This window comes from Otolemur garnettii, unplaced genomic scaffold (assembly GCF_000181295.1).
Source record: "Otolemur garnettii isolate 467f Iridium unplaced genomic scaffold, OtoGar3 scaffold00012, whole genome shotgun sequence".
NCBI classification, from domain to species: Eukaryota; Metazoa; Chordata; class Mammalia; order Primates; family Galagidae; genus Otolemur; species Otolemur garnettii.
The window spans coordinates 2,369,236-2,381,568 of record NW_003852407.1 but is presented as its reverse complement, the minus strand read 5'-3'; the positions used below and the strand labels follow the sequence as shown (position 1 = coordinate 2,381,568).

The window sequence follows — 12,333 nt, the reverse complement described above, 5'->3', positions numbered from 1 at the left end:
GCTTGAGGCTCTGTCTCAAAAAAAAAAAAAAAAAAAGAAAATTTGGAAAATAAAAATAAAAAGTAGAAGAAAACCCACATTCTGAGAGAACTACTTTTAGCAATTTGGAAATCATTTTTGTAGCTGTTTTTCTTTTTTGGTATTGTATGTACATTGACACAAATTAATACCTATTCCTTTTATAATATAGAAATCTGGTATCATGTTTCACTAATACCAAAGGTTTCACTGGTCACATTTTTCATGTAAAACTGCATAACACATTTCTGGGGCTTAAAGAAACTTATAGAACTCTTATGTCATTAGATTTTCAAATTTCATTTCTAAATTTTAGCTATAGTTTCTACAACAGATTCTTTTTGCAGTTTTAAAACCTGAGTGCAGGCCTTAAAATTATACCTAGGTTCAGTTCGATCTCTGAGGATAGATGGCCAGGTGTACTTTAAGCTTTAATTTTCTCATTGTGAAATTGGGGTTATAGTACTGACTTTGTAGGGTTGTGAGACTTAGACTTAAATGAGAACATAAATAAAGTCGGACACATAACAGATGCTTGTTTGTTTTTCCCAGGTGGCTGGTCGGAAAGGATTTCCTCATGTGATTTATGCCCGTCTCTGGAGGTGGCCTGATCTTCACAAAAATGAACTAAAACATGTTAAATATTGTCAGTATGCCTTTGACTTAAAGTGTGATAGTGTCTGTGTGAATCCATATCACTATGAACGAGTTGTGTCACCTGGGATTGGTAAGTCACCTTTGCTTTGATCCTGTGAAACATAAAGGGAAAAAGATTGCAATTTTAATTTTTCTTAGTTAAATTATAAATTTGGAGTTAGCCTGGAACTTCAAATAAGGTTAAAGAATCAGACATTTTTAATATAAGTAAGTATCTGTATTTAAATTTGAACTTGGAAAAAAACTTGTACTTTAATTGCTAGAAGTAAGTATTATGTGGTTGATGTTTTGCCCACTTAGAGCATTGTTTTTGAAAAATAAGATGGAAAGCATTATAGATTTGAATACTTACTGTATGTATTGTTAGATAGCATGTGTGCCATTTTTCCCAAATTGAAATGGTTGGTGAAATTTTGTAATCTCTGACTTAAATTTATATTCTATAATTTTAAATGTAATTGAAAATATTTTCATGGTAGTAATTAATGTTTCATTTTTTTTCCTTTTCAAAAATTAAGATCTCTCAGGATTAACACTGCAAAATAATGGTAGGTAATCTGTTTTCTTATAATTTTCTCTATTTCTTTTATCCTATTCTCTCTTTTTTGTTGACCTAGAATTAGTTTGTGTGGGTGCTAATAATGAACAAGAAAAAAACCTACTTCTTTGGAAATGTAGAGTTTTGGGGGCATGCATCAGCATTTATTTTTATTTTTTTTTTGCAGTTTTTTTGGCTGGGGCCAGGTTTGAACCCACAACCTCTGGTATAGGGGGCCAGCGCCCTACTCCTTGAGCCACAGGCGCTGCCCTGCATCAGCATTTAAAACTGGATTTATACTTTGGGAGTCTGAGCTGGGGAGGATTGCTCAATCAGGAGTTTGAGATTGCAGTGAGCTATAATCACACCACTGTACTCTAGCTTTGAGTGACAGAGCAAGACCCTGTCTCAAAAAAACCCTGGAAAAAAACACCAAAACCCAAACTGGATTTTAATAGGACCAGGCAGGTGCTTGTAATCCTTCTACTTTGGGTGGTTGAGGTGGGAGAGTCACTTGAGTCCAGGAGTTCAGGATCACTCTGGGGAACATAGTGAGGACAGGCCTTAAATTATACCTAGGTTCAGTTCTTTCTCTGATGTGTGCCATGGTCATGTTAGTTTAAGCTTTAATTTTCTCATTTATGAAAGGGGGGTTGTAATGCTGACTGTGTAGCAAGACATTCTGTCTTCTCAAAAAATTATAAATTAACTGGGCATGATGGCCCATGTCTGAAGTCCCAGGTACCCAGGAGGCTGAGCCCAGGGAGTTTGAAGCTGTGGCGAGCTATGATCATGCCACTGCTCTCTAGCATTGAAACCCTAATCTCTGAAAAAACAGATAGGCTGTTTGGAGTTGAACTGCAATTTATGAACTTAAGTACTCTAAGAAATGTGATAGAGGAGTGCACCACAAACATAAATAAAAAGTAGAATATTTTTGAATATTTTGGTAAGAATTTGCTATTTTGAAGACAATCTCACAGAGCCAATTTTTAAAATTGGTGTTAAGCACACATAATGTTTGCCAATTTGGAATTATGTACAACATATCTTTTAATAATACTAGCATTGTATTTTTTCATTTCAGCCTGATGTATTTTTAAGAATGATAATGTTGAGAATGATTTAAGATTACATTTATTAGTATTTTTAAAAATCTTGTTAACATTTGGAGTAAATAAATCAAGCCTACTTTAAAGTATATGCACATCTTAACTAATCCAATTTTTAAAAAGTGTTTTGAGATGAGAAAATGAAACACAAAGGGTGTTTTTGTTTTTTTAGTGTAGTATTTGAGAATAGAGTTCTATTAAATCTTTAGCTTTGTTACTTAGAACTTGTTAGTGAACTATAATTTCTGTAAGATCTAATTCATTTGAAGATAAATTGATAAGGAACTACTATTACCTTGAAAGATGTGCTGATTTTCTGGAGGGAAATTAGTAGCTTGGCACCTAAAGTTGTACAATTTTAGAGTGGGTCAGAAATACCATGTGACCTTAAAATTTAGGAAAAGTATGGAAATCTCCTTGTTTTTATTCTCTGTTTTTCTTTCATGTCACTAATATGGAAGATGATGCCAGTACCTTGTGGTACTTGTTAATGATAAGTAGGTTTCTGAAAAGTATGGGTTATTAATAGCAGATTGGTTAAAGCTCTGCCTCTTTGACCTACAGACATTGATATAATGTCATTTTTTTTTTTTTGAAAGTAAACACCCTTCAGACCTTTACCATTCTGAATCCATGTCTTCAAAGAATTAAAGCATTTGACTCAGTGGATATCAGGGGTTGGGAGACTGTTAGTGATAACTGTATTAGAATCTTTGTGTAGGTTGGGCATGGTGTCTCATGCCTATAATCCTAGCATTTTGGGAGGAGGAGGTGTGAGGATCACTTGAGGCCAGGAGTTTTCGACCAGCCTGAGCAACATAGCAAGACTCTGTCTCTGTCAAAAATAGAAAAATTAGTGGAGCGTGGTGTAGGGCACCTATAGTCCCAGCTCCTCTGGAGGCTGAGATAGGAGGCTTACTTGAGTCCAAAAATTTGAGGCTGCAGTGAGCTGTCCTATAGCCTGGGCAACAGGGCAAGCCCTTGTCTCTAAAAAGAAAAAAGCAGGAGCTCCATATGGAGGCACTTGTGCAGGGGTGGTGGTCCAAATTCTGAATGCTCATCAGCTCTCTCCTAGTACTTGTTATTGATGGGATTGTATGGGTTGATAGCCTTTCTTCATTGACTCTAGGGCTGTGTTCAGCCTTGTGGATCCCCCTAGTGGTGGTTATATAAAGGCGGTTTTCAGTGACTTATTTCAAAACCCAGACAACAACAGATGTTTTTCATAGCTCTTTCTAGATTTGGACAAATAAGACCAGGTCACTAGAAGTTAAGAAAATGGAAAAGTTCCTTCACTGTTGAGTTGAGCTGTTATGGTAATCATTTCTGGCCTATTTCATCTCTTTTCATGAAACTTTTCCTTGACCACATTGACCTATGTATTCGTTTTAACAAATATTTGATGAGCATGTTTTGCCTGACACTGTGTGAGATTCCAGAGATGCTAAGATAATAAGGCATGTTTACTCTAGAGAGCTCATAATCTAATAGAGGAGAGAAAAAGTAAATAAGAGAGTGATAACACCATCTGGCAAGTGCTGTGACCTGCCTGCTGGTGGTGATAAAGAACAGAGACCTAGGGTGGGTCTAGGGACTTTAGCTTTTTGGTCACCTATAGAGAGTACATATTTTTTTTTTACCCCTTATGGAACATTTTACAAGCACTGTGTATATTTCTACTCTAGAAATAATGGTTAAATAATGACAGCTAACACTTAACGAGTATTCATTGTTTGTCAGGTACTGAGCTAAATGATTTATGAGTACCATCTCATCATTATCATAATACTTCTACATGATTGGTGAGATTATCCACACTTTACCAGGTGGGGAGACTGGTGCCTGGACAGGTCAAGGAGCTTGCCCAGGATTAGACTGGGGAGCTGTAGTAATGTGTGCTCACTGTTAGATATTTAAATAATAGAAAAACAAGACTGCAAGCTCCATGAGGGCAGGAATATTTGTTTTGTTTACTGATATATCCCAAGTACTAGAATGGTACCTAGAACATAGGTGTTCAAGACATACTTTCTCAGTGAATGAATTTGTCACATACTAGACCATAAAGAGAAATACTTAATGGTTTAGTGTCTGCTTTTCTGGCCTTAAAAAAATACATATATTATATTTTAAATTTTATTTTTTTCAATAAGCAATAGATGGTCCATAAATCAAAATACTATAAAAATTGTGCTCCCACTTAATGGGCATAATGTTAGGGTATATGCCCCACCTCTTTGAGGTGGGATATAAATATAAGAGGTACTCTACCTAATAACTGCAAACATTATAATCTAATTCTTTGTACTCTCAAATTAACCTGAAACAGTAATAAAAATTTTTAAAAAATGAAGTTATTTGTGTTTTGTGATGTCTGTGATATTAGCCTAAAATTTGTACTTTATAAAGATTTCTGTTTGCTTGATAAATATTCACTTTTGTGCCTTAAAAAATATATATATACAGTGAAAAGAAGTGCTCCCATCCCTGTCCCCATTCTCCCCCACCTGAGGTAATCACTTTTGTTCTGGTGTTTCCTTCCAGGGTTTTTTTATGCAAAGAATACCTGTATTATTTTCTTCCATTCTTATGCAAAAAGCATACTGTGCACACTTCTGTACCTTGCATTTTTACTTACAGTATGATTTTTTAAAACATGCATATGAGTATAATGTGTAATAGTATTTTGTAACTTTTTTTTTCTTTTGGCAAAAATACATTGCAGGCTTTTATCCATGTTGATACTTTCAGTTTTACCTAAGAAACACATATTATAGGTTATTTGATTACAGAGACCCATAGACTGATAGAAGTCCTGCAAGTTTGGCCTCTATATATGTAGGCAAGAAAAATTTGAATCATAACTATTTATAAGCAGCATATAATTGGCACTTGGAGATATTATGATTGCCTGTTAAGCTGAAGAGTCCACTAAAAAGCAGAAGCAATGAGTATCAGGTGGACCAGATACATCTTCAGATCAGCTAGAGATACCAGTATGTTGACTAGAAGTTCTAGTCACTATGGCAACAAAAGGCCTAAAGTGTCCACGAATTAATTAGAGGTGTCACGATACATATGAAGAAAATCACTGATCTTTGTTGAAGGATGCAATAAAAGGCTGAATAAATGCAGACATGATTCGATGCCTGTAGCTCAGCAGCTAGGGTGCCAGCCACGTACACCAGAGTTGGTGGGTTTGAATCCAGACCGGGCCTGCCAAACAATGACAACTATAACCATAGCCAGGTGTTGTGGTGGATGCCTGTAGTCCCAGCTACTTGGGAGGCTGAGGCAAGAGAATTACTTAAGCCCAAGAGTATGAGGTTGCTATGAGCTATGATGCCATGGCACTCTACCCAGGACGACATAGTGAGACTCTGTCTCAAAAAAAAAAAAAAAAAAAAATCAATAAATGCAGACATACCCACTTCATGCCCCCAAATGATTTTTTCTTTGTATTATTTTTATAATTTGGCCAACATTAACGAAAATGGTTTGGTTCAATTTTTTACTGAATATAAGGATATGTTAAGTATCCTTTTGATTATATTTTTGTTTCCATATCATTATCTAAAGAGAAACTCTTTGGAGTGGAATTTATGGGTCTTAAAAATATCAACATCTTTGTGACTTTTGATGCATGAAAATGGTTTGATTGTACATAGAAATTTGAACACTGGATTATTCTTACTGCTTTGAAATAGTCTTAATAAAAAAGAGCCATGTAGCTAATTGACATTTACATATAATAAATTTTTTTCCCAAAGATAGACATGCTGGTTCTTAATAGAAAAAGGAATGTCTTTTTGTAGACTATTAATTGACTGCTCTAAGAACCTAATACCAGAATTTAAAAAGTGGAAACCAAATAAACAACATGTATATGTACAGAGAAAATACAAAAATAAAAAAAAAATACTAGAGTTTAGTGGATTATTAGAAGCAATGAAGGGTTCTTAGCTAAAGATAAAAAACAAATTCTAAAACAATAGCCCCAAAACATTTGGGGAGGTTCTAGACAGGGAAGTAACATACAGTTTTCATACAACAAAGCAAGCTGTTTCCTAGTTTGTTAATGGAAAGGTGTTATACTGTCAGCTGGAATCTAGTTTTGTTAGTAATTCTAGATCCTAGAATTGGATCAGATCCTATTCATTTCTCCACAGAGTGTAATTAGCAAAATGTTACAGCTGGATGCTAAACCTCAATTTGAACTGAATACTTGATCTTCTCATCTGTATGAACATTTTTCCAGCCATTTGCTTTTCACCTTCTTCGTGTTATATACATGTTGTATATTTGCATGGTTATTCTTCTGGGTTTATTAGCTATTGGAGTTTAGTGTAGCTTCAAATTGAAATCATATTGATTTATAAAATATATCTGCTGCCTCTTAAGAAATTGGCTTTTACTGATAGAGTATAATCATATGCTTTTAAAATAATAAGTTTAAAGTCTGCATTAGAGTTATTCATATTTTAGTTGATTTTAGGTGTTAGGAGAATTTTTTCTGGGAACAGGAAGCTTATAAAAATTTAAAATATGTTTAATTTTCTACATAGCTCCACAAAATATGTTGGTAAAGGATGAATATGTTCATGACTTTGAGGGACAGCCATCGTTATCCACTGAAGGACATTCAATTCAAACCATCCAGCATCCACCAAGTAATCGTGCGTCAACAGAGACATACAGCACCCCAGCTCTGTTAGCCCCGTCTGAGTCCAATGCTGCCAGCACCACCAACTTTCCCAACATTCCTGTGGCTTCCACAAGTGAGTTCTGGAATCAGATGTAGCCAGCAAGTTGTATTTGCCCATTCATTGCATATTATGTGTAGTTGCTTGGAGGAAAAAACTCCAAGTAAGTAAAAACAATGCTATGTTATCTTTCATAGGTAAACAGGTATTAAGTAGATATTTGGGTTGGTCCTAGGAAAAACGACATTTATAATTTATTTCAAGGTTCTTATGTTGATGTATAATAACTTGGAACTTAAGTAATGATTTTGATTACAATATTGATTTAAATTAGTGATATAATTTGTACTTTACTGTTATATGCAGAAATAAGCTTCTTAAGTTCTCAAATAGATGTTTTAGAGAAATATTTAAGTAGTCAACAAGTAGTTATTTGAACCAAGGTGTTTATAAAGATTGGTATTAATGGATTTGCAACTTTTCTTTTAATCCAGTATTCTTACTTTGCTTTATCTAGGAAAATACTACATTGTAGTGGTCCCCTCTTTTTCTCTTGCAAACTTAGAATAGATCTTGATAAACTTGTTATAACATATATCCTTCAAGATAGACATTAAGTCTTTTAGTTAACTTGGATATAAAGCTAAATTCTACATTTCTCTTTTTTAAACATAATTATCTTTTCAAATAAATCTGTTTCAAGAAGGTTCTTCTCTGCTGAAATAGAATAGGAATCGGGGGCTGTTAGGTTCAGGTTTTTTGGAGCCTGATCATATTGACCTGGTTCTGTTGGTTACTACTATTTATTTTCACAGTCAGGAAAGGTCAGACAGTTTGCTGTTTGGCAAGTGATGTGGCTTTTCTCTCTTCTCTTTTTCTTTAAATCACAGAGCATTGTCTTGATATATATATGGCATTAGTTGTATGTGGTTGCTAAGGGAATGATATCTAAATCCACATCAGCAGTAGATTTTTGATAGATCTGAACTCATACTTTGTTAGTTGCAACTAAAGTGACCATTATTCTATTTACTTTAATGTTAGATCAGATTCAGTGTAAAAATGTTATCTTTGGAGTAAATGGGAAACTGATTGCTGTAATTGTGAACTTTCAAGTATACCAAAAATCTCCCTCTTTAATTTGTTTCACAACTTTAGAGCAGTATCTTTTTGGTTTGCTGTGTAAAAGATGCGAATCACTGTCACCATGGACAGCATATTCTAAGTGGGTCATGCAGGATAAGCGCTGTAGAATCTGGACCCTTAATCATTTGCCTACTTTTTATTTACCCATTTGGTAATATGGTTGACACATAATGGGTAGTGATGGAAAATAAGAGAAGATACATTACAGCTGCTTGAGCGTAGATTAGTGCTAGAGCCCAAGTACCTACCCTTTTGTATTTTGTGGAGGTTGAATTCCAAAGTGACTTCATTTTGACTGTTCTGTTCCTTGGCGCTAAGTTCTTTTCAAAGATCAGAAAAAGTGATATAAATGAAATGCAGCTAATTTTGTCTTGGTATTTTTTGGGGTAGATACGCACAATTAAATAGTGCAAGTACTGTAAATTTTAGGGCTTGTGGCAAAATGTTCCCTTAAGGGTATTGATAAAATTAAATCACAGGAAAGGACTTGAATTTTTTTTTCCAATAGAGGAATTAGAAGACTGTTTTCCACAAGCTGATTTAGTTGTATTGTTTATCGTATAAGTGCTTGGAATTATGTAATGAAAATACTAAATACAGATAACTCTAGTGGGCCACTTTACAATTAATGTTTATGTGGCACCTGAATATCTTTATTAGTTTATTTTTTTTTAAAGAGACAGAGTCTTACCTTATTGGCCATGGTAGAGTGCTGTGGTGCCCCAGCTCAGCAATCTCCAGCTCCTGGGCTTAGGCAATTCTCTTGTCTCAGCCTTCCAAGCAACAGGGATTATAGGCGCCTGCTAGAACGCCCAGCTATTTTTTTTGTTGTTGTTGTTGTTGCAGTTTGGCCGGGGCTGGGTTTGAACCCACCACCCTCGGTACATGGGGCTGGTGCCCTACCCACTGAGCCACAGGTGCCACCCATTGATTAGTTTCTTTCTAAGTAACTTAATTAAAATCACTTTATTTCTTCCGTGTAGTGACAGGATTTTTGTTTTTTCTAAGTTACCTAAGAATATGTAGAATTGTTAAAAAGTAAAAATGTAATTAACCTTTAGAGATACTTGTAGGATTGGGGGAATGAGCAAGAGGGAGGTTGCTAAAAACATTATCTTTACAAGTAAATAATTTGGGGAGTAGTGAAGTTTTCTCTTTAGCTTTTGGTTTACAGTCTTAGCTTTAAGGGAATTTAGTTTGTAGAGAAACCTAAAGTGTTCCTTTTCTATGATACTTTGTGCATTGGTGACATTTGCTCTTTTCCTGTGATTATACTCCCATTTAGATGAGGAAAGAATGAGGTGATCACAGTGACAAAGAATTATGAAATTTAGTGCTTTTCGAATGGGATAAATGATTGATTTAGCTAATGTTTGCTTTAAGAAATTAAACTTTTTTGACTTTACAAAAAGCCTTAAAAATGTAAGAAAGTATAAGCAGTGTCATAGAATAGTTTCTTTGAATAGATGCTAGAGGAAACTTAGTCCTCTTGGTATATTACATATAGAGAGGGCAATAATTTGTGTAAATCTGGAAATATGTTGTTTTTGAAAATGATTCTTGGTTTATAAAAGCATGTGGAAAGATTTTAAAGTTAGATTGATGGGTGTTTTTTCGTTTGTGTTTAACCACTAAATGCTGCTATAGTGATTCGACAGTGGAGCTTTATCTTTTTAATTTCCTCACCTTCCCCATCACATCCTATTTAAAGTATCTTTCTGCTCTGCTTTTCTTTTATCAAACCTTAGCCTTCTGCTATTACCAGTACCAGTGCTGATAATGATTAGCTTTCCAGTTTTCAGCATTTACTTGAGACTGGATTTTTGAGTTCTTAATCAGAAAGGTCCATAGACAGCTGGATGGAGTGGCCAGTGGTGAACTGATACGCTCTGAGGAAGTTACTACTTTTTACCCATCTTTATAGTTTGCATCGTCTGATGTAATTGGTCCTTCATTTATTATGTTTAACCATAGGATTGCATCTCTAAATGTGCCATATTAATGTCTTCTTATTCCTCTAGGTCAGCCTGCTAGTATACTAGCAGGCAGCCATAGTGAAGGACTGTTGCAGATAGCATCAGGGCCTCAGCCAGGACAGCAGCAGAATGGATTTACTGGTCAGCCAGCTACTTACCATCATAGTATGTGCATGCTTTTTAAAATCTTTTAAATAGTTGAGAAAAAAAATAGGCAGCCTTTATAAAAGCAAATTAATCCATGTGGGCCTTAATTTTTAGACAGCACTACCACCTGGACTGGAAGTAGGACTGCACCATACACACCTAATTTGCCTCACCACCAAAACGGCCATCTTCAGCACCACCCGCCTATGCCGCCCCATCCCGGACATTACTGTAAGCTCTTGTTTCTGTTGTAAGGGCTTTTTCTTTTGTAGAACTTTATTTTCTTTCTGTTTTTTTAAAAAAATTTTACATCTTTTATTCATCCTACAGTTTTGTTTCATTAAATAATTAATGCTTTTCAGCATTTTTTATAAGCAGTGTTATTTATTTTTTCATAATGTTATCATGCCTTCTTTAGAGGAGTGTTGTTTACTAAATACATTTATTTCTCTGCTGCTAATGTTTCATTAACATCACATTGATTTCCATTCATTCGTTTGTTTGCTTTGTATGTATTCTTAGATCTCATGTGTATCTTGTATATACACACATAGTGGATTGAAATCCCTTGAGTGCTGAGTTCTCAAAGGTTCCCTCATCATCGTATTCACAGTACCATAGATACTCAGATATTCAATCTATCAATACTCCGTGCAGGCATGATCGGGAACGATACCCTGTAGATAGCCTGTAGTTTTAGGTAGAATAGGAACACTGTTCATTTGACTTAGGAAAATCAAGAGTATAAATCTTTCATATACGTATAATCCCTTCCTTCTCATTATAAAATCAATAGTAGTACCAAGGAATACTTGAAAAGTGTAAAAAGTAAAAATAATAAAAGTACCCAGAATCCCACCACCCAGAGATATTCACTTCTAATATTTTGTCATTCTTCCTTCAGTTATATAAATGAATATATTAATGGGGGGCTCATACTGTATGTATATTATATATATCTACCTTTTTTTCAGTTATGTTACTATTGTCCATATCTTAAGAGAATATACTTTTTAATGTCTGCCTGAGTCAGCATAGTGGTTAAGAATGCTGAGTTTGAGCATTTAAATAGCCGTGTGACCTTTGGCAAGTTATTTAACCTAAAAGGTGTAATAGTAATATCTACCTCAGTGGTATCGTGAGAAGTAAATGTAATAATTTATGTGATAAGTGTAATGATATCTTAACACACAATAAGCTTTAAATTTTGTTAGCTACTATTCCATTACATAAACATCCTTAATTTAATAAACATAAGCACTTGTTTTTAGAATAGACCTAAAAATTTAAATTATTACATACTGCATTATAAATTATATTGTATTACATGTGACATTAATAGTGTCTTTATAATCTGCATTAAATACTGCATGTAAAACCATTTGTAAATTGCTTAATTGCACTTGGCACATATGCTTAAGTATTAGTTATTAAATATACACAAAAGTAATTTAGGAGTATTTGTTTATTATACTTACAAAGTAATCAATCTCAACTGAGCTTTCAAGTTCTTAGACGCAATGTGAGCTTGTTCTAAACAACTAAGGTATGATAGTTATATTTAAGTGGGGTTTATTAAAAGTTTTAGCACTGGAAAACTTTTAATAAATAAAAATGGGGTTTTTATTGTCTTTTCTTTAGGGCCAGTTCACAATGAGCTTGCATTCCAGCCTCCCATTTCTAATCACCCTGGTAAGTTTATTTCAAAATTGATTTCTGGTACGTGGATTTTCTTTATGATGACTGAAACATATATAAATTTTAATAAAATTAATTACAGGGCAGCTTTCTAAGATAAGTATAATCATTATGACATGAGTTAACAATTTAAGAGTAGCTGATAACAGTTACACATAGATAGTCTATATTTGATTTAACTATCTCTGAAAGAGAAGAAAGGAACTATGCTTTCAGTATAGTGGCTCAAGCGGCTGGGGCGCCGGCCACATACACCTAAGGTGGCGGGTTCGAATCCCCAGCCCGGGCCCGCCAAACAACAGTGATGGCTGCAACCAAAAAATGGCCAGGCGTTGTGG

The 12,333-nt window shown here is 34.6% G+C and overlaps 1 protein-coding gene across 3 annotated transcripts in view; it reads left to right on the top strand.

Moving 5' to 3' along the window:
* The window catches only part of SMAD4 (SMAD family member 4), a 100,228-nt gene that overhangs the window by 70,883 nt on the left and 17,012 nt on the right, over window positions 1–12,333 (top strand). For all 3 annotated transcript variants that reach the window (XR_002772039.1, XM_023510179.1, XM_003784700.3), the window contains exons 3-8: window positions 571–745; window positions 1,194–1,223; window positions 6,891–7,103; window positions 10,196–10,315; window positions 10,412–10,528; window positions 11,939–11,989. Coding sequence is in view for 2 of the 3 variants with exons in the window: in XM_023510179.1 (XP_023365947.1) it covers window positions 571–745; window positions 1,194–1,223; window positions 6,891–7,103; window positions 10,196–10,315; window positions 10,412–10,528; window positions 11,939–11,989 (706 nt within the window). In the remaining variant the exon portion in view is untranslated. The remainder of the gene's footprint in view (window positions 1–570; window positions 746–1,193; window positions 1,224–6,890; window positions 7,104–10,195; window positions 10,316–10,411; window positions 10,529–11,938; window positions 11,990–12,333) is intronic.